Source organism: Ascaphus truei, chromosome 14 (assembly GCF_040206685.1).
Source record: "Ascaphus truei isolate aAscTru1 chromosome 14, aAscTru1.hap1, whole genome shotgun sequence".
Taxonomy (NCBI): Eukaryota; Metazoa; Chordata; class Amphibia; order Anura; family Ascaphidae; genus Ascaphus; species Ascaphus truei.
The window spans coordinates 56,075,122-56,097,698 of NC_134496.1; the positions used below are offsets into that span (position 1 = coordinate 56,075,122).

At 43.3% G+C, this 22,577-nt stretch overlaps 1 protein-coding gene across 4 annotated transcripts in view; it reads right to left on the reverse strand.

The window, feature by feature from the left end:
* LOC142466197 (putative cation-transporting ATPase 13A4) overlaps positions 1 to 22,577 on the reverse strand; it is a 56,738-nt gene that overhangs the window by 11,200 nt on the left and 22,961 nt on the right. For 2 of the 4 annotated variants that reach the window (XM_075571071.1, XM_075571072.1), the window contains exons 18-23: positions 21,986 to 22,110; positions 20,702 to 20,865; positions 19,452 to 19,574; positions 17,574 to 17,653; positions 6,907 to 6,949; positions 4,834 to 4,943 (exon numbers count right to left, since the gene is read on the reverse strand). In XM_075571071.1, the coding sequence (XP_075427186.1) occupies positions 4,834 to 4,943; positions 6,907 to 6,949; positions 17,574 to 17,653; positions 19,452 to 19,574; positions 20,702 to 20,865; positions 21,986 to 22,110 (645 nt within the window). Of the gene's footprint in view, positions 1 to 1,944; positions 2,018 to 3,783; positions 3,881 to 4,833; positions 4,944 to 6,906; positions 6,950 to 17,573; positions 17,654 to 19,451; positions 19,575 to 20,701; positions 20,866 to 21,985; positions 22,111 to 22,577 lie in introns of all 4 variants that reach the window. The other 2 variants (XM_075571070.1, XM_075571073.1) reach the window with 2 other exon arrangements.

Below are 22,577 nucleotides of genomic sequence, written 5' to 3' on the forward strand. Positions count from 1 at the left end.
AACCTTGGCTCTAGAGAACCCTACGTTCAGGAACAAAATATATATATATTTTTTTTATTTAAAGGTTGGGGATTGATGCTGTAGGGATTGGGACGTGACCACCCAAGCACCGATTTATTCCCGTTAAGGATAAGAGGATACGTGTACTGTAAATTTAGTTATTCATTGGTCATTCCTTCAAAACACTGGTGTAATATGCTTGGCAGCCTCCTGATGGCATACGGGCAAAAGGAACATGAACATACTGTATCCAATCGGGACATGCAGCAGGGAGATGAATGTGGCTTTAGGCAGCATACAACATTCAATAAACTGCAGTAGTTATTATGTCACCGAGTTGTTTAACTGGTTCACAAACAGGTTTGCAACATGGTTAATTGTAGACATTCACAGGCAGCGAAGTCACAAAGATCTGGAAAAATATACTAGGTAAAAAATAAAAAATAAGAAGTACGCGGGTAAGCATTTTCCACTTTCGGATAGTGGTTAATGTACATAATTTGCGGTGCATGTTATCAAAAAACATGAAATTTTATGGATAGTTTGGGGGAGTGCAAAGCATGTTCTGTGCCAAGTTTGAAGCCAATTGGTGTATGTCTTGCCACATTTATCCACATTAATCGTTTTTCACATTAAACATTTTAGTCTATCCCGTACGCATTGTGTGACTGCAAAGCAGCATACAGTTTCCCCCAGGAGGCGCTTCCAGATCAGTATATAGTCTCCCCAGGAGGCGCTGCCAGATCAGCATACTGTATAGTCTCCCCAGGAGGCGCTTCCAGATCAGTATATAGTCTCCCCAGGAGGCACTGCCAGATCAGTATATAGTCTCCCAGGAGGCACTGCCAGATCAGTATATAGTCTCCCCAGGAGGCACTGCCAGATCAGCATATAGTCTCCCCAGGAGGCACTGCCAGATCAGTATATAGTCTCCCCAGGAGGCGCTGCCAGATCAGTATATAGTCTCCCCAGGAGGCGCTGCCAGATCAGTATATAGTCTCCCCCAGGAGGCGCTGCCAGATCAGTATATAGTCTCCCCAGGAGACGCTGCCAGATCAGTATATAGTCTCCCCAGGAGGTGCTGCCAGATCAGCATATAGTCTCCCCAGGAGGCACTGCCAGATCAGTATATAGTCTCCCCAGGAGGCGCTGCCAGATCAGCATATAGTCTCCCCAGGAGGCACTGCCAGATCAGTATATAGTCTCCCCAGGAGGCGCTGCCAGATCAGTATATAGTCTCCCCAGGAGGCACTGCCAGATCAGCATATAGTCTCCCCAGGAGGCACTGCCAGATCAGTATATAGTCTCCCCAGGAGGCACTGCCAGATCAGTATATAGTCTCCCCAGGAGGCGCTTCCAGATCAGCATATAGTCTCCCCTGGAGGCACTGCCAGATCAGTATATAGTCTCCCCAGGAGGCACTGCCAGATCAGTATATAGTCTCCCCAGGAGGCACTGCCAGATCAGCATATAGTCTCCCCAGGAGGCACTGCCAGATCAGTATATAGTCTCCCCCAGGAGGCGCTGCCAGATCAGTATATAGTCTCCCCAGGAGGCACTGCCAGATCAGTATATAGTCTCCCCAGGAGGCACTGCCAGATCAGTATATAGTCTCCCCAGGAGGCGCTGCCAGATCAGTATATAGTCTCCCCAGGAGGCGCTGCCAGATCAGTATATAGTCTCCCCAGGAGGCGCTGCCAGATCAGTATATAGTCTCCCCAGGAGGCGCTGCCAGATCAGTATATAGTCTCCCCAGGAGGCGCTGCCAGATCAGTATATAGTCTCCCCAGGAGGCACTGCCAGATCAGTATATAGTCTCCCCAGGAGGCGCTGCCAGATCCGTGAATTTTTAAAAAATGTACTGGAACTTTTGCAAAGCAAACAGGGCCATCTGTTTAACAGATAGAACATTTAAACAAAACCTTTAATTAGCACGAATCCTACTTGTTAGTGTAACTGTGATGGTGATCGCCAAGTCTTGCATAAGATAGTGATAATTTCCAAGAAGTGTTTGTTTCTGGAAGAAAAAAAAAACAAGTGAATGACCGTATTTGTTCCCTTTATACGAAGGGCCCCTAAGACTAAATCATTCCCTGTGGAGATCAGTGTGTGACCGTTACAGGGATGTCATGTGTAATCCAATCCTTACTAGAAATCTCCACAATTCTGTGACGATGTACCCCTCCTTAATGTTATAATAAACACAATGTTAACGTGTCAGTCCTACTTAAACTACTCCTACACATCGTAAGTGTTCAATTCATTCATAATCCAGGTCGGCTGAGGGGGGTGTACGTACTCTGTTAAAAAAGTGTGATTTTTTTTTTACAATATGTGAGTTTGGTGAAGATTGGGTCATTTATGGCCCGAAAACAAGGCTGCAAAAATGAGAACATTCTTTAAAAAAAAATAATAACTAGTACTGAATAAATACGTTTGCTTTCATATGAATTTACTTTAAATGATCACACTTTCTAGTTGCTAACAATATGGCCAAGCGTACACTGTGTGATCACGTGCGTCTGTCGCAAAAGCATTAGCAAAGTTCAATAACCTTACAAAATGTTACAATTTAAAGGGGAGAAAAACTCCTTCAGAAAGCGCTGTGGAAGCGTGAAACGCGTGGGAGTGCTATCCCCCTGTTATGTTGTACTATGTCCATTTGTTTTTAATGTAGTTTAATTTAAAAAAAAAAAATGTCATCACCCCGGTGAGTTGTGGAGGGCTTTCGTATAGTTTTTGCGTCCAGCTGATCCTACGTTGATCTTTTGTGCCTGGTTTCTGGATGGGTGTGACGCGCAGCAGCCTTGCAGGTGTATATCACACAGGACTTGTGTTTGCCCTACGTGGGGGGAGACGGTGCCTTACACGGAGCCGCCATACTCCGCACCGCGACAAAGGATGAGACGGGAAGCCAAGATCAACACTATACTCAGAGAGGGGGCTTCAGAGGTAATTTTACGTTTTCCTCTGTTGTGCATATCCCCCACCAAGTGTTGCAGCCAAGAGACAATATATTTATACACATCTCATCCCTATATCTTTCTCCGTTTATTCTAATCTTAAACTTTGCCCACACTGGATGTCACCTGTTAATTACAATATTTACTTACCTGCGAATCTCAGCTGCTGTTGAAACTACAATCAAACTCTACAATATTTATTATACTTATGGGACTTATTGTTGTTCCAGGTTAGTCTTAGAGCTAGTAATGGCTAACTTGCTACACATACTTTATAAATACGTTTGCTTTCATATGAATTTACTTAAAATGATCACACTTTCTAGTTGCTAAAAATAAGGCCAAGCGTACACTGTGTGACCACGTGCATCTGTCGCAAAAGCATTAGCAAAGTTCAAAAACCTTACAAAATGTTATAATTTAAAGGGGAGAAAAACAGAATTCTTAATATTTACCCATCAGTAGTACACGGGCGTTCAGTTAGTGCTACGGTGCATTTGCCAAGGGTCATCTATATTATTCAGGAATAAGGATTAGATGTGGGCTAAACCAGGAATGTGAAACCACGTTTTATGATTTTATACTATTTTAACCATAATTCATGCTTTAATCTATATTCGCATTTTTCTGCTTTTCCAGGTTTCTCCATAATTTGGTAAAAATCCAGAACCAAAACAAATCGTGTTTCGGCAAAACAAGATTAAAACAGGATATTTTTTTAGGTCCAAAACCAACATATAAATAATTCTTAGAGCCAAAACATAACGGAAAGCTCTCACCGTATTAATGATTTTAAAAGGTAAAAGATTAGGTTTCATACCCAATAAAGAAGCAACATGCAAATGCATCCAATCAGGGTATACATCACCATGTATTTAAACACAGATATTGACGTAATAAAGGCATTTCTTCCTTCCCTGTACAGCAAACAAAACAAAATGAAGGTTAATAATCCGTCCCGAGTAATGATACCGATGTGCAGTGACACATTGACATGGTGCATGAACACGTAGCCTAGCATTGCTTATATAAAATCACTGTAAACTCCTCTCTTACCCACAATACTTTATTATCTGCCCCGCGGCGAGAGGCCTGCAGACGCGTGCGCGTGCTCACAAGTAGGACTTGTTTTTGCTGTACACTGTACGGTGGGTGTTTGTTGTCACTTTTTTACGCCCCATAAATTCCTTTCCCCAGAGTGACAGTGCGGGCAATGGGGATTGAAATCACCTGTCAAGTAAGACTAGCTTGGTGGTGGATAACTCTTCCATAAATCAGATATCCATAGCCTGTTTTGTAGGCCAGTGTGACCGTCTTCAACACTTGAGACTTATTTGAAATATTTAGGAGTATTAGCAGTATGCCAGTCCAGCATTAAACTGAGGTAAGAGATAGACACCCAAGAAGACTCTAACCATCTTCCATATTAATGGGACAACCTCAACGTGCAGTTCTTCAAGTCCCTCCTCATGCTAATGTAGAACCTGGACTGTCTCAATCTGTTTGGGGGATTAGGAGAGAATGTTCTATAAATCAGGCAATTTAATTTATATTATTTATATTCTGTTCTGATCTCTGCTTCTTCATTGAATTATTCAGTTGCAAAAATGAAAGATGGTATATTACGTAAATGTCAAATAAACAAATGAATCTAAAAATGGGATCTAATAACTAGTTGTAACAACCATATATTTGATATTCGAGCAATAAACAAATAGGCACAGTTGCAATATTTTGGTGTCGTTCTAATGCATATTTTTATATCCGTATACAGTATGTGGGAGACTTATATTTCTTATTTCCTGTTTAGCTAGATATTTCTAGTAACATTACAATTTTATTACAGTCTGTGGTGTGAATAAGAACCTACTTGAGTAGCTTTGGCACACACTCAATGTTCGGGATCTTCGATGTAAATGGAGAAGCCACAGAGGCCTCTAATTGTGACAATGAGATCCCAGCATGAGCCATTTTCAGGGCCTACAAGAAATGTTGTTAGTTAGTGTTTGACCCTTAGCCTATCGGTCTTCCATACTGTTCACACTGATAACATTTGGTTACCTTAATTATTGTTATAGCCACATGACATGGTAAAACTTTATGAATTCCCGGTTTGTAATACATTCTATTGCTTCAGGGATTGTACTTTATGACTTGACTGAAGGTGGAATAGAAAACAAAGAGTAAAACAGATAAAAAATGTGACCCCCCCCCCAAAAAAAAACTCTCCTTAAGGGTTACTAACATGACTGTTGTATGCTAGGCCCCACCCTGGGTTGCTATTGTGATCCAGACATCATGCAAGGGTATTTAAGGAGGAGGGACTATTCTTGAAGTTTAGGTTCCTGGAGGACACGAGGAGAGCAACCTCTGGGAGAGTAGATAAGTAATGTTTAACAAGTAATAGTACAGACAAGGCCCGTCTGTTTATTATGTTTTAGATAGGGAGAGAACCCATTAAATAAGGATCCCAGAAAGGAATAGAATCCTGAATAAGTAGTGAAAAGGAATATGGCACGCCATAGAAGGCCTAAGGAAAGATGGCTCCCGGGTGCTGCCGGATCAGCTTTAACCAGGGCCACCGATAGGGTGGGAGAGCCGGGAAAAGTGTCCCGGCCGGCCACAGGTAGAAGTTGGGCCCAGCCAGAAGTCAGGCCCAACTTCTTTGTCTGGTTGCCATTGCTCTCCCCAACTGTGGGCCTGCCTCTCCCTTACTCTCTCTGCCTCTCCCTGACGTCGGTGAGCGCGGTACCCACCGTGAGACTTGGTGTGGGACAGTAAGGGAGGCCCGCAGTAAGGGAGGCCCGCAGATGGGGAGAGCCAGAGTCCAGCGGCAACGAGAGGACCGGCAACCGGACAAAGTAGGGCCTTCTCTGGGACATCTCTCTCCAACTACAGGCTTCCCTCACTGCCCCGCGGAGGTCCTCTCTCTAACGTCGGTGGGCAAACTGGCATGAGGGAGAAGCCCGACGTGGGACACTGATGGAGAGGGGGAAGCCCGGCAGGATGCCCGCTGCAGCTGGGGTAGAGCGAGGACACAAGAGGCCTGAGACCATCCCCAAGTAAGTGTGTATTGTATGTATTTGAGAGAAACCTGTTGGCGGTCCTGGCTCTAACCGCGGATCAGCGCTAATATTCCCATCAGTCTGTATGGAAGCGGCAGTTCCCAAACAGGCACACGTTATTGGGCCAAGTAAGAAAGACCCACCAGGATTCCCGTCGGGGGCCCCGAGTAATCGGATCAATACTGATGATGCGTCTGAAGCAACAAGGGGATCCGTGTCCCACACTCACTCAGAGCCACCAAGTCATAGTACCTCCACTCAATGTGTTACGGGTGGGCACTGATGGAAGAACTGTATTCATGTCTGTCTGTTATAAAATACCGTGCAACGTTATTAATAATATGTATGAGCGGTCCCTGTCCTTTGGGACACAAATAAAATTACTGTTGTATTACAAAAGTTCCTGGCGCCCATTATTATATAACCTCGCTACCGCCTCGCCCAGCCGCCTGAATCCAGCCCCCGAGCCAAGGTAACCCCTGCGGACTCGCCATATAATACACCCCGATGTAATCTCCCGAGAAGCCGGGCAGGGGGGGTTACATTATTATTCACATTTATTTGATATTGCACTCTCTTTTTAAGGTAATTAAGTGCAATTTAGTGTAAAAAGATTAGAGATGGGCACATTTTTGGGGCGGATTTGCACTCTCAGGGGATCGTCCGGTTCCTTCGGTCCGCGGATTTCAGCGTATCAATCTCAAAAAGGGCGATTGGCGTTTGTGTTTTTTTTTTTATTTTTACCAATTCACTCTGCGGATTCCGCAATCCGATTGGATTGTACTAATCTGTGAATGGATTGCACCCAATGGCGGTTTTTGATGAATCATTATTAGTAAATCCCCCAGTGAGAGAGTCACAAAACTAGTTGTACTCACCCCACAGTCATTTGCTCCATCTCCACACATACCGACAAAATAGCTACAATGAGGAATAATATAAATGTTAAAATCAGACATTGTATTTTTCGCAGGTTCTGCTTTGTACATGTAAAGAAAATATAGAAATGCCAAATTGTACTGAATAAATCACCACCACAATAGTGATCCCTGGAGAGAGGCAGAGTCTGCAGGGAAGGAGAGGGAGGGTGCCCTTGCAGCAGCATATTGAATAGATTGAAGGGTAGAGAGCTGCAGGGCCACCAATAGAAATCATGGGGCCCAGGACGCCAACCCCGGCAGATCCCCCCTGTTGGCGGCCCTTGAGAGCTGTGAGGCCAGTTAGGAGAAGGCCCAGAATGACGGCATAGGTTAATATTGTAGTAGCAGAGGCGAAAACATTGTATTCTTTAATGTCAGTGAAGCTGCAAGATTGAGTGATAGCATTGAGGTGAGGGGAGAATTAAAAAAGACTGGATAATGGGCTTGGGGAACTGGATGGATTGTAATGTGGTGGTAAAGGGCTGATTTAGGTGGGATTAGAAGCAGCTCATTCTTTGACATATTGAGTTTGAGGCATCTCACTGATTTCCATCAGACTGTTAGAGACTTGGGACTGTACTTCTGTGTGTGGTTTGAGGCGGATAAATACAGTTGTCTCATCTGCATACAACTGAGGCTTGGAGACAAATTCATTAATAAGGTCATCAAGGGAGAGTGTATACAGACGAGGTCCCAGAATAGAGTTTGAAGGACACCAATATATAGATCAACGGAGGAATAAGAAGAGTTAGCAATAGATACACCAAAGGAATCATGAGAGAGGGAGGAAGGACGCTAGAAGAGGACTTGGTCCTGAGCAGCAAGGGAGTGAAGAGTGTGAAGGAGAAGTGGGTGTAATGCTCTGGGATTTACCAAGCACTGCTTCAGTAGAATAAGAAGTGAGATAACCCGAGTGGAAGGGATGTAGGGGAGTGTAGGAAAGAAATCCTATGGGCATATAAAAGACACTAAAAGTTTAGCGATAAAAGGCAGCAAAGAGACCGGGCAGTTGTTAGATTTGTTAGATGGGTTAGTGGGATCAATGGTGCTTTTTCTAGAGAATAGATCTTACAAGAGCATGACTAATGGAGAGGGAAGAGTTGAAAATGTGAGGGAGAGCAGGACTCGGAGTGGGAGTTAGAAGTCAGAGGATATCGGAAGGAATGAGATTAAGCTAGAAGGTAGTAGAGGGAGAGAAGCATAACAGATCCTTTCTCCTCTATTACAGCGGAGAAACATCTAGAGTAGATGAAGGGGATTCAGGAGAGGTGTCTGATGATGTCCATCTAGTCTTGGAAGTAGTCGGCAAAAGTTTGAGGAGAGATAGAGAGCAGAGACAATAAGTAAAAGGCTTGAGAAGTATGTTAAGTTAAATACAGAGAATATGTGCAGTGAGTTCAAACTGTAAGTAATGATAAGTGTAGAAAAAGAACTTTGCTAAACATAGAAGTATAGAATCTGACGGCAGATACGAACCTCTTGCCCCACGAGTCTCCCCATTTTCCAATCTGCTGTAAACTCACAGACCCTATTTCAGGGGAACACAGTCTTTTCCCCCTGTGCCCCCCTGCCGGCTTTCCCCCTCTTCGCGTGCCCCCCCCCTTTACCTTGGCTCCGGCGTTCTGGGCGTCATGACATCACGTTGCCACTGCAATGTCACATGACCCCGCCGTGTCATTTGAAGCGTCTCTAGAAGCCGTCTGAGCCAAGGTAAGTGACGTTTACAGAGGCCTTCGCCACTTCCCTGGCATTTAATTTAAATGCCTTTGGGAAGTGTGCGGGGCCTCTGTAAACCCTGCAGACAATCTCACGCCCCACAGTTTGCGACATTATATAGTGCCATTATAGAGACATTATATAGTGCCATTAATGCTGTATTCAGCTTTAGGATTTTTCGGGACCCAGGTGCAATATTTTGTGTCTTTTGGCATTAAATTGTTTTTTCCACACATGATGATTCCTCAAATCAGCCGCTATAGCTCTGTTTATCCCTCCCAAGTAATGTCAACCCTGGTGCAGATCATTGGGTCATCTGCAAAAAGGCATACTTTCTCCTCCAAACCATTTGCGAAGTCCTCTGTAAAAGGACTTGTGTCCACTTCCTGGAAAAAGTGCCAAGTTGCACTAGGACAGGATTAGTATTAGTAGTGAAGGAAAATCAGCAAGAGTGCAAGACTACCTCCATAAATTCTCAGAGGAGCAAACGCAGGAGCATAGAAAGTGTTTGAGTGGTAAGTCTGGGATATAATCCCTATGTGAGGGGCACAGCAATCCTATGTATATTGTGACAGAAACCAGGGGATGGTAATAAATTCCGTATATAGGGCTCCCAGGATACTAGACAGTTTCTATCCTGTTTGGCCTGGGAGTGCAGCCTTATAATACATACACTCCATCCCACAGTTTGGCAAGCGCTGGAACTGAGGGATGAGAGATCCAGACCAGAGTTTGTCTGCTGCCTGATTTCTGTCACCTGTCATGCTAATTAGGAATCAGGTATGAAAGACTGATTTCCTGTTTGCTCTGGTCTCCCCACAAGAGCCAGGAGGCTGGAAGGCTGCTGAACTACAGAGGGGAGAAGCCTCTTCCCCAAACAGGTTCAATCTTTCTGTTCATTTGTGTAAGACTGCAAAAGTACCGTGTTTTGATGTTGGAAGTGGAAAAGCCACGTCCAACCCTGAGTCAGGGATATCTAAGTTAAGTTATCGCTCAGGTGAGCAGCTTTTGTTTTGATCTGTTTTCTGTTGTATGCACTGTGGCAGTCTCAGTGCCTGGGACTGAATAAACCAGGCATAGCCTGTTTAAAGGAACAGTACGTGACGCCTCATCATTTAACCTACCCTAAAAGACCGTGTTCTAAACAGTCCCGGACAAACGACGGAGTCCCGGAGTTAGCCGTTTGTCACATATGGTGGAGAATGCGGGCAGAGCACTAGGGGGTCTGCGGGTTGAAGAACTTTGAAAGAAAAAAAAAAAAAAAAAAAAGTTTTTTTCATCCTCTGCAAACAAGATGGAAGACGTGGTGGGTGCGCTGGTACGCAATGTCGCTGCCCAGAAAGACGCGAATGAAACCCAGCAACAGCTGTTAATAGCCCAGCAAGAAACTAATGCAAACCAGCAGCAGACGAATGCAGCCCAGCAACAGCTGCTAATAGCCCAGCAAGAGATTAATGCAAACCAGCAACAGGCGAATGCAAACCAGCAACAGGCGAATGCAAACCAGCAACAGACGAATGAAGCCCTGCAAAACGCGATTGCAAACCAGCAAGAGACAAACCGCTTGCTGAGAGAGGAGCAACAGCGGTTCGCTCAGGGCTTACAGCAGGAACTCGAGATCCTGAGGGGGACTATCAGTAACCTTCCACTGGCAGCGGCAGCCCCAGTTCCGAAAATGACCAGGGCAAGCCACTACCTTCAGAAGATGGGACCCTCGGATGATGTGGAAGCCTATCTTCTCACGTTTGAACGCACGGCACAGAGAGAGGGATGGCCAGAAGCTGAGTGGGCTGGTCTAATCGCACCCTTCCTAAGCGGCAAACCCCAGAAGGCTTACTTTGATCTAGAGCCAGCCGAAGCTAACGTCTATGCAAAATTGAAGTTCGAGATCCTCGCCCGCCTCGGCATAACCACGGCTGTTCGCGCCAAAAGGTTTCACGCATGGTCCTTCACGATGGATAAAGCCACCCGAAGCCAGATGTATGACCTCATCCACCTCGCCCGGAAGTGGCTACAACCCGAGATCAACTCAGCCAGCCACATCGTGGAACGGTTGGTCATGGACCAGTTCTTGAGGAAACTTCCCTCTGCCTTACGCCGTTGGGTCAGTCGGAGTGACCCCCACAATGCGGATGAGCTTGTGGCCCTCGTAGAAAGGTACAATGCAGCAGAAGAGCACCCGCAACCCACAGTCGTGGAGCAACCCCACTACCCGAGGTTCCAGGACTCTTCCAGAGACGGTAAAAGGGTACCGGGGTTAAGGGGCGCTGAAGAGCGGCGACCACCTTCACGCAGCACCAGCAACAGTGGTTCGCACACTAAGGGCAATAGCCAACATGGGGAGCCGGGAAAAGGCTCTAAGTGGGACACAGACTATGTACCTAAATGTGTAAATTGTCATGAGAGGGGCCACACAGCAAAAATCTGCCCACTAAATGATGAGCCCATGCAATGCAACAGCGTGGAACCTTATTCGCTGTTGTCCCAATGTATGGGCCCTAGCCCAGAGGACCCCTTGAATAACCATCTGTGGGCATTTGTAAAGGTTAATGGTAAGAGGGTTCGGGCACTTCTTGACTCTGGGAGCATGGTCACACTAGTGTCCGAATACCTCTTGCCCATTAAGAAGAAACAGGGAAACAGTTCACAAAGAGTGGCAATTTGTTGTATACATGGGGATAATCATGAATATTCCACTGTTGATGTTTTTTTTGAAACAGAGTTTGGTTCTTTAGATTTCAAGGTGGGTATTGTACCCAAACTGGCACATGATGTGTTAATAGGGACCGACTTTCCCCATTTTCTAAAAATGTGGTCCCCCGCTCAGAATAGCGCCCAGAGTTCAATAGCGGACCATAACGAAGTTATAGAAGAAACAAATCCTTTCCCTTTTTCAGAAATGGAGGTTGACGAGGGCCCAAATAAGAAGGGGGAAAAGGAGGAGTGCTATAAAATTCCCTTCCCCATCACTACTTTGGTAGGGAATACCCCAAATCAAGATGTTGAGCAGACACTTACCACCCCAGAACCGGATAAGACCCTCGCTGACCTAGAGGTCAGTCCTGGGAGTTTTAAGAAGGCCCAGTGGGAAGACCCCACATTAGCGGTAGCAAGGGGAAATATACGGGACCAGAATAGTACTCCTGGCCAACCAGATAGGTCACTTGCTTACCCCTACTTCGAGGTAGAGAACGACCTAGTATATCGGGTTGATAAAAGGAAATCAGTTACAACTAAACAATTGTTGGTACCACGGACATTCCGTAACGTAGTATTACACCTCGCACATAGTCATCCATTGGGGGGACACCTAGGGGTGGAAAAGACAAAAGAAAAGGTTCTCCGAAGCTTCTATTGGCCTGGGGTTCTGGCAGAAATTACGAATTATTGTTCCTCATGCCCAGAATGTCAGATCACCGCCCCGTTCAAGGCGTACCGCAGCCCATTGGTACCCCTTCCCATAATAGAGGTACCATTTGACCGGATTGCTATGGATCTAGTAGGACCCCTAATAAAGTCTGCTAGGGGACATCAGCATATATTGGTAATATTAGATTATGCCACCCGATATCCGGAGGCAGTTCCCCTACGTAGCACCTCAGCTAAAAACATAGCAAAAGAGTTAGTAGTTCTGTTTTCCCGGGTCGGGATTCCTAAAGAGATTCTATCTGACCAGGGAACACCATTTATGTCCCAAGTAACAAAAGAGCTATGTAAACTCCTAAAAATCAAGCATCTCAGAACCTCAGTCTATCATCCACAAACAGATGGTTTAGTGGAAAGGTTCAATAAAACCTTAAAGAGCATGTTACGGCGGGCGGTTGATAAAGATGGGAAAAACTGGGATTGTTTGTTACCGTACCTGTTATTTGCCATTAGGGAAGTTCCCCAATCATCCACAGGCTTCTCCCCGTTTGAACTATTGTATGGCCGACACCCAAGGGGCTTACTGGATATAGCCAAAGAGACTTGGGAACACGAGGTTACCCCTTACAGAAGTGTAATAGAGCATGTTGCCCAGATGCAGGACCGCATTGCTGCAGTCCTACCCATAGTGAGGGAACACATGGAGAAAGCTCAAGAAGCACAGAGGAATACGTATAATAAGGGTGCTAGGGTCAGAATTTTTTTTCCAGGTGATAGGGTACTAGTTCTGGTTCCCACCGTGGAGAGTAAATTCCTTGCTAAATGGCATGGGCCATATGAGGTCTTGGAAAGAGTGGGAGAAGTAAATTATAAGGTAAGACAGCCAGGTAGGAGGAAACCTGAGCAAATTTACCATATAAACCTACTCAAGCCCTGGAAAGATAGAGAAGTCTTGTTAACCCTAGTACCCCCAGGTCCGTCAGAGAATCAAGAAACTGACGCAGAGGTTAGCATAGCTGAAACCCTGTCTGTTCATCAGAAACGAGAGGTTCAGAATTTAGTGAGAAGAAACAAAGAAATCTTCTCTATACGGCCAGGTAGAACTAGCGTAATTGAACATGACCTAGTCTCTGAACCAGGGGTCCGAGTTAACCTTAAACCGTACCGAATCCCAGAGGCCAAAAGAAAGGCTATAAGTTTAGAGGTTAAAAAAATGCTAAAACTAGGTGTAATTGAGGAATCCCAAAGTGGGTGGAACAGCCCTATAGTCTTAGTCCCAAAGCCAGATGGTACAACAAGGTTTTGTAATGACTACCGGAAACTAAACGCGGTGTCAAAATTTGATACTTATCCTATGCCCAGGGTAGATGAACTTGTAGAGAGACTGGGCAAAGCCCGATATCTCACAACCCTAGACCTAACAAAAGGGTACTGGCAGGTTCCCCTCACAGAAAGGGCAAAAGAAAAGACAGCCTTCTCAACCCCAGACGGCCTCTTTCAGTATAAGGTGTTGCCTTTTGGCTTACATGGAGCTCCCGCCACATTCCAAAGAATGATGGATAAAATTTTAAAACCACATGCTCGGTATGCTGCCGCCTACCTGGATGATGTGGTAATCCATAGTGAAGATTGGCAATCCCACCTTCCAAAGGTCCAAGCTGTGCTTGACGCAGTCCGGTCTGCTGGACTAACTGCTAACCCCGCTAAATGCACTATTGGTCTGGAGGAGGCCAAGTATCTGGGATATTCTATTGGCAGAGGTTTACTCAAACCCCAAACACTCAAAGTGGAGGCGATACAAAATTGGCCAAGACCAGTTACAAAAAAACAAGTAAGGACTTTTTTGGGGTTAATTGGGTACTATAGAAGGTTTATTCCCAATTTTGCAACTAAGGCAACCCCACTAACTGACCTCACAAAAGCAAGAGGACCGCTAATGGTAAAGTGGTCCCCCGAAACCGAACAGGCCTTTAGAAGCCTGAAAGAAGCTCTCTGTGCCCAACCAGTGTTGGTCACACCTGACTTCTCCAAAGAGTTCGTAGTCCAAACTGACGCATCTGAGGTTGGGCTGGGGGCGGTACTCTCCCAGGAGTCTCAAGGTGAGGAGCACCCCATCCTTTATTTAAGTAGGAAACTAAATCCCCAGGAGAAAAATTACTCCATAGTAGAGAAAGAGTGTCTCGCAATAAAGTGGGCTGTAGAGACGCTCAAATACTACCTGTTGGGGAGAAAATTCCGGTTGGTCACAGATCATGCACCCCTTACCTGGATGTGTCAAAACAGGGAAAAGAATGCTAGAGTGACCAGGTGGTTCCTAAGCCTACAACCCTTTAAATTTTCTGTGGAACACAGGTCAGGGCACAAACATGGCAATGCTGACGGGTTGTCAAGGATGCACTCCCTAATATCCATGGTCGCTCATCCCTCGAGGTCTGAGCTGGGGGGGAGGATATGTGACAGAAACCAGGGGATGGTAATAAATTCCGTATATAGGGCTCCCAGGATACTAGACAGTTTCTATCCTGTTTGGCCTGGGAGTGCAGCCTTATAATACATACACTCCATCCCACAGTTTGGCAAGCGCTGGAACTGAGGGATGAGAGATCCAGACCAGAGTTTGTCTGCTGCCTGATTTCTGTCACCTGTCATGCTAATTAGGAATCAGGTATGAAAGACTGATTTCCTGTTTGCTCTGGTCTCCCCACAAGAGCCAGGAGGCTGGAAGGCTGCTGAACTACAGAGGGGAGAAGCCTCTTCCCCAAACAGGTTCAATCTTTCTGTTCATTTGTGTAAGACTGCAAAAGTACCGTGTTTTGATGTTGGAAGTGGAAAAGCCACGTCCAACCCTGAGTCAGGGATATCTAAGTTAAGTTATCGCTCAGGTGAGCAGCTTTTGTTTTGATCTGTTTTCTGTTGTATGCACTGTGGCAGTCTCAGTGCCTGGGACTGAATAAACCAGGCATAGCCTGTTTAAAGGAACAGTACGTGACGCCTCATCATTTAACCTACCCTAAAAGACCGTGTTCTAAACAGTCCCGGACAAACGACGGAGTCCCGGAGTTAGCCGTTTGTCACAATATGTATAGGAATCAGGCATGTGTGATTATACTCAAGGTATCTGGGCATGCAGGAATGCTGCTGTGGACAGGATAATTAAAGTGATATACTGGTACATGTGATACTGAAGAACGAACACAGATTCATATATATACCATATAAGTCTAATGTGTGTCCCTAGTAAAACAGGTGTGAATAATGTATAATCACTGTGAGAACTCACTTTTGTAAGCAGCAGCCCAGTCCTAGGTAGTTGCGTGCATCACGCCCAGTATTCATGAGGAAATCTTGATCCCGTGGGGTCTGGTGGCGGAGCACAGCTACACAAAGTAAAGGGGGCTGCAACCAGTATGGAGGCTAAAAAGTTTATTGGGTGGTCATAGGAAACAAGTGAACTCTAACGCGTTTCGGGACCTGTGTCCCTTTGTCAAAGAGTGAATCCGCGTTCAACAGGCTCCTTCGTTATACACTGCAATCCCCGCCCCCAGCGGTGACGTCACGGGACCGAAATCTCGCGCGAGTAGAAAAGGGAGACCTAGCCATTGGAGAACTGAATCCCCAATGGGTGATCTACAGTAGCTGAGTGCTCGCCCCCTATGGGAACTGTAACCACGGACGCTGTGTGTTGCGTGGGGGCCTGTGTTAGTACAAAACTCATAGTAGTGAATTAAAATAACATTTATATACAATGTAAATAATTAAAAACACGAATATTGACCTGAATGGAAGTAATGAAACTGTATCATGCAAAATAGAGGCATACTGTAAAAAAGACACGGAATAGTATAGTATGATCGGAAGGTAAGCGGACAAAATGATAGTTTTATCATTGAATCAGACAAGGTGATGGGTGTAGGTAAAGTTTGTGCTCATTTATGACGTGTAATACAAAATACGTAGTATATGTACTTAAATGCAACTGCGGTAGCTTATATGTGGGCAGGACAATTAGGCCACTTAGAGAGAGAATCTCAGAACACGTCAGAACGATAAAAAACAGAGATGAAAGATATCCTGTAGCACGTCATTTTTCTACATGTCAGCAAGGGTCCATTCAGAATTTTACCTTCAGTGCGATTGAGCACATTCGTCCCAATATACGAGGAGGAGACAGGGAGTCTCTTCTCAACCAAAGGGAGATGTACTGGATTTATGCCCTTGGGACATTGGCACCCAAGGGCATGAATCTAGATTGGGAACTTAAGCATTTCCTCGCATAAGCACCATATTCAGCCATTCAAATGTTATATAGAGCGATTTTACAATTTTAATTAATGTCTATGTACATATAATTAATTGATGGTCTAGAGGTTTCTGAACAACTACATTAATGTACAATATCGAATATATTTACAATGTTATATTGTCATGTAGGTTATTCAATTTTCATGTAGAAATTACTATATCTCCCTTTGGGTAGATTTACCTACACCCATCACCTTGTCTGATTCAATGATAAAACTATCATTTTGTCCGCTTACCTTCCGATCATACTATACTATTCCGTGTATTTTTTACAGTATGCCTCTATTTTGCATGATACAGTTTCATTACTTCCATTCAGGTCAATATTCGTGTTTTTAATTATTTACATTGTATATAAATGTTATTTTAATTCACTACTATGAGTTTTGTACTAACACAGGCCCCCACGCAACACACAGCGTCCGTGGTTACAGTTCCCATAGGGGGCGAGCACTCAGCTAGATCACCCATTGGGGATTCAGTTCTCCAATGGCTAGGTCTCCCTGTTCTACTCGCGTGAGATTTCGGCCCCGTGACGTCACCGCTGGGGGCGGGGATTGCAGTGTATAACGAGGGAGCCTGTTGAACGCGGATTCACTCTTTGACAAAGGGACACAGGTCCCGAAACGCGTTAGAGTTCACTTGTTTCCTATGACCACCCAATAAACTTTTTAGCCTCCATACTGGTTGCAGCCCCCTTTACTTTATGTAGAAAGTGTTTGAGTATTGAATCCGGGCTGAAGGTTAGAGTGGCGAGAGTAACGTAGAAGGGGAGCATGCTGGTCCAGGGAGTTGGAAAGAAGAGAGTTGTACTGTAGGTGGTGACAACATTGTCAGTGGAGGATAGAGATGAGAGATCAGAGCCCAGGGAGGATTCCAGAGATTAGTGAGGGGGAGATAGGAGTCCTGGCAGAAGATGAGAAGTAGACTGCAAAGGAGATTAGGTGATAGTCCGAGAGCAGAAAAGGGGATACAGAGAAGTCAGAAAGAGAACCGTTTTAGTGAAGTCGGGTTCTAAGAAACGGATGGCAATCGAAAAAAAAGTGAGGAATCATGAATTTAATGCCTGAGGCAGCAAAAGCAATAATACATCCATGAGATACATTCTGACAAACAGTCTAATAAATGCAAGCAGGTGTCTACAGGTGGCAAAAAGTATATAATAACATTAGATAATCATTATTGAAAGTACAAACTGATTGTTTATGTAAATTCTATTAATCAACATATGGAAAACTTACTCTAATTTTTGAAAGTCTTCAATAATTTTAGATTTTTGTTTTGGGGTCATTCTAGCAAAAATTGTTCCATTGAGAAGTATCTGCAAGAAATGCAAAAATATTTGTTATGGTTAAAAATTCTATTGAAGAATCATTATACAATAGATAAATATAGTGCAACCAGACAGTACCAGAGCCCTAGCATTTGACCCCACGCGATTCGTCACTCAATAAATGCGACTTAATCAGGGGAAAATGGGTGAATCAAATGATCCTTAAATAGCTCAAATCATTTCTTGAGAAAGCCTCGGCGAAACGCGTTGAATCGTGTCACGGAGGACCCTGCATCATGTTACTGGCAGCCGAGTTGAACACAGATGCTTCCTCTGCCAGCCCTACTGACGTCATCAGTTACGTCAATTGCGGAGAGACAGAGACGTGCGGAGATCGGCAGGGAGCCACGGAGTAAAGAGCCCTCTCAAATCAATGTGGTACATTGTCAAAATGTGAGTGCAAACTGTTACTATTACTTTGAGCAATATATTTATACTGAGACATTCTACCCTATTTTGCATATTCTCTTCTTTCTATTTTGTACTACACAGGAGCTATACTGGATAGACGACTCAGAGGTGTATTGGACAAGAAAGTTCATATCAGAGAGAGGTGAATCTCTGATCTGCCTATACAATCACTAACATTTGTGAGTGGGATTACATATATATTTACTTTTTCACGGACACTTTAAAAAAATTGGCTATACTATTATTTTGACTTTATCTTTCACATATATCACCTCAGGATCTGCGAGCACTCCCCCATTCTTGGACATCTAAGCTGCTTTCAGGACCAAGGACGTCCACAAGGGGTTGTTGTAGCTGCTGCATTATACATTTGTACCTTTTGATACACTTTTTTCACTTTTTGGTGGAGGTTGCATTTTTATAATAATGTAGATTAATTTCACTATCACTTTTGCACATTTATATTTATAATATATATTACATAGTTAATATATTGAGTTCACTGATCCAATTCACTTAAAGAGCACCAGGTCACACCCCTCTTGCTGTTTGTAACAGTTACAGACCAGATTAAAATGTTTTAGTTTTGAAAGAACTTAGGCGGCTGTGAGAGTCTCCGGTAGACTGTTCCAGTTTTGGGGTGCACGGTAAGAGGAGGAGGAGCGGCCGGATACTTTGTTGAACCTTAGGACCATGAACAGTCTTTTAGAGTCAGATCTCAGATGATAAGTGCTGCATGTGGTAGGGGTGAGGAGCTTGTTCAGGTAGCTGGGTAGCTTGCCCAGAAAGTATTTGAAGGAAAGACAAGAAAGGTGAACTTTGCGCCTAGACACAAGTGATGACCAAACTAGTTCTTTGAGCATTTCACAGTGATTTGTGTTGTAGTTGCATTGGAGAACAAAACGGCATATTGAATTGTAGAAGGTATCAAGTTTGCCAAGGTGGGTTTGGCATGTTTAGACATGTATTTCCGGGACATGTTCAGTTCGACATTGATCTCTGGTGTTGTGAGGGACTCTGATCTCTGATTTTGAGCCCAGAAACCTACTGATTCTTTTTATAAACAAACCCTGTCTAATTGAATGTGATTTTAGTGATGCAGATCTGTCAGACAGGTTTATCCCAAGATGTAATATGTTTCTCCGGGATTAATAAATGTATAATTTAATCCCTTCTATCGCCACTAAGAGGAGGAGCAAAAAATGCAACATGATGCACTAAATATGCAGAGATACGCATTTAAATGGCCCATCTTGATATAAATGCTCTTTTGTTGTTTTACCTTGTTCCCTTTATCAGGAAGGATAAAGGATTATAATGAGTGATTCTCATCACGTGAGGGAACACATCATTGAGCTGGGGTTTTCATACTTACATCTGGTACCAAATGAGGGAAGTGTTGCACGATTGTTTCATAGGACTTTCCAGACATGGCATAATGATACCTATCCACTCTTCGGTTATCGCTCCATAAAGCACGATTAGCAGCGCTGTTCTCCTATACAACAAGAGATTGGTTGTGGAGATTGTAATAATCTACTGTATTTAGTGTAAATGACCTCTATATTTAACAATTGGTGACATCACAAGTCTGTTAACCACTGGTTTCACCAATTACCAATATGTTCATCATCATGGAGCTTAATTTAATGATCTAATATTTATGTTGCTGTATCAAGAATATATTAGTAAATATATAGTTCAATACATATTTTTGATCACTGAATAGAATTCCCAAACTTCTTTACTACTAAATTGTATGTATGTATGTATATGTGTGTGTGTGTGTATATATATACTGTATATATATATATATATATATATATATATATATATATATATATATATATATATATACATACATATTAGAGCATTAAATTAAGCTATTAAATTAAATATTAGATAATTCAATTTAAATATATAGATGTAGAAGTATCTGTACCATGTTAGCCAAGCTTAATAATAAAAAAAACAAATAGACAATACCGTCTGTGGCTAAGTAAATGTTTTGTGCGAGCTTTCGAGATACACTGGACATCACAGATCACATTCCGGGATGCACTGTTTTAAATTAAAACCCTTTCGTGCTTTATTCATTGTAACATCGCCGGAAGTGGAGATCAGTGTATCTCGAAAGCTCGCACAAATAATAGATTTTGTTAGCCACAGAACGGTATCGTATTCATTTTTGATTTTATATATGTATATATATATATATATATATATATATATCTATATATATATATATATACACACATACACACACACACACACACACACACACACACACACACACACACACACACACACACACACACACACACACACACACACACACACACACACACACACATACACAATGCATAAACTCTATACAGAGTATATAGGTCTATTTGTATATACTGTTGCTATAACCCCATACACATACCCACGCACGCTACAGTACAGTTAGATTGGTGGTTTCCTCTTATGATCAGAAAACACGATTGTTTCTTATTGTCTTTAAACGTGCTATGTATATAAACAGTAAACTTGCTGGAAAACTGAGTCAGAACTGGGATATAAAATAGCACCCGATGAGTAAATCTACATTCTTGTATTCCCAAACTTTTCACAACAACATACGTCTTGTTTGTGTCCATTTTCTCTATTTCCTTCCATGGTGTGTGAAGCAATTGATGCTGGCTGGTCTCCTTCGGGGTCACTGGCTTCTAGCACAAGTAAGGTACTGGCAAAAGGAACCATCTGAGAATTTAGTCCAACAGTACAAGCTGTTTGAAGGTTGTCACCTTGGGGAAAAAGGAAGTATTTGGGTGTCTGCATTTTGTAACTAATGTTAATGTTAGTGCGCTAGAGTAGCACATGTAATAAAGAAGAAGATTAATCAGACGGCATGGACTGCGTTTGTAACGGTTGGGTGTGTGCACCAGGAAAGGTTCAGTACAATCATCTGACTGTCATTTAAACCAATCTATAGTCGTAGGATAACAGATCAATTGTGTTATCAGAGGAGTTTGCTTTTTTATAAAAAGCTGAAAATCAAATCAAATGGCATTTTTTTAAATAATTGGAACCAGAAATGATGCTGATATGAAAACATTTATCCGAGTCCTTACTCTGTTGCATGAGATCTAATTATTAATAGCAATGTTAAGTGGTTTCCTCAACAGAGGAAGGGGCAACTTTACCATTGTGTTTCTCCGGGATTAATAAATGTATGTATGTCTTTATTTATATAGCGCCATAAATGTACATAGCGCTTCCCAGTAGTAATACACGTGGTAATCATATAAATAACAAATAATATAAAAAACATGTCATGGGAATAAGTGCTTCAGACATAAAAGTAACATTAAGGAAGAGGAGTCCCTGCCCTGAGGAGCTTACAGTCTAATTGGTAGGTAGGGAGAACGTACAGAGACAGTAGGAGGGAGTTCTGGTAAGTGCGTCTGCAGGGGGCCAAGCTTTATGTATCATGTGTTCAGAATATCCACAGTGCTATTCATATGCTTCTTTAAGCAAGTGTGTCTTAAGGTGGGTCTTAAATGTGGATAGAGAGGGTGCTAGTCGGGTACTGAGGGGAAGGGCATTCCAGAGGTGTGGGGCAGTCAGTGAGAAAGGTTTAAGGCGGGAGAGGGCTTTGGATACAAAAGGGGTAGAGAGAAGACATCTTTGAGCAGAACGCAAGAGTCGGGGTGGTGCATAACGAGAAATTAGGGCCGAGATGTAAGGAGGGGCAGAAGAGTGTAAATAGCGTAAATCACACAGTGATAAATGGGGAGAACACCAGCTCGGGGCCCGCACTTACATCAAAAATAAAGTAGGTTACAAAGCAGTATATTGTACCACCCCACCAATATATTAGGCTCCATGGAGGATTAATACCTCCACGTAGCAGATGCAGCATACCTGTGAGCATAACCATTCTAATGTTAGCTGAGTTTAGCTCCTGGAGAGCAGGGTTTGTTTCAGGCTTAAGTCGATTTTCCATTATCAAAAGTCCCAGAAACAAAAGATCAGATTCCACCTCTTCCCTGAAGAAAAATTAAAACCAGAAAAAAGGTGACAATAATCAAAGTTTGAATTCATCGTCATACAGCAGATATTTATATTTCTCAATCTTTACAAATATATATTAAAATACTCATCTGAATATCTATCTATATATATATAGATACTGTATATATATATATATATATATATATATATATATATATATATATATATATATATAGTGCAGAGTAAAGAGTTCTTCAGTATTCGGTGATACCTTTTTTATTGGACTAACAATTTATGTCATAGGACAAGCTTTCGAGAGTTCTCCTCTCTTCTTCAGGTCAAGCAATACTGATATACAAAGAATTCTATGGCTAAAACAGTGTAGAGAAACAAACAAAAAAAAACCCAGATATGTACTGTAGATAAGGTAGGGTGTTAAAAGTGTTTGAAGCCAGGGGACGGTGACAACGGAAGGTGGGGAGGGGGAGGGATGCTGGGGGGG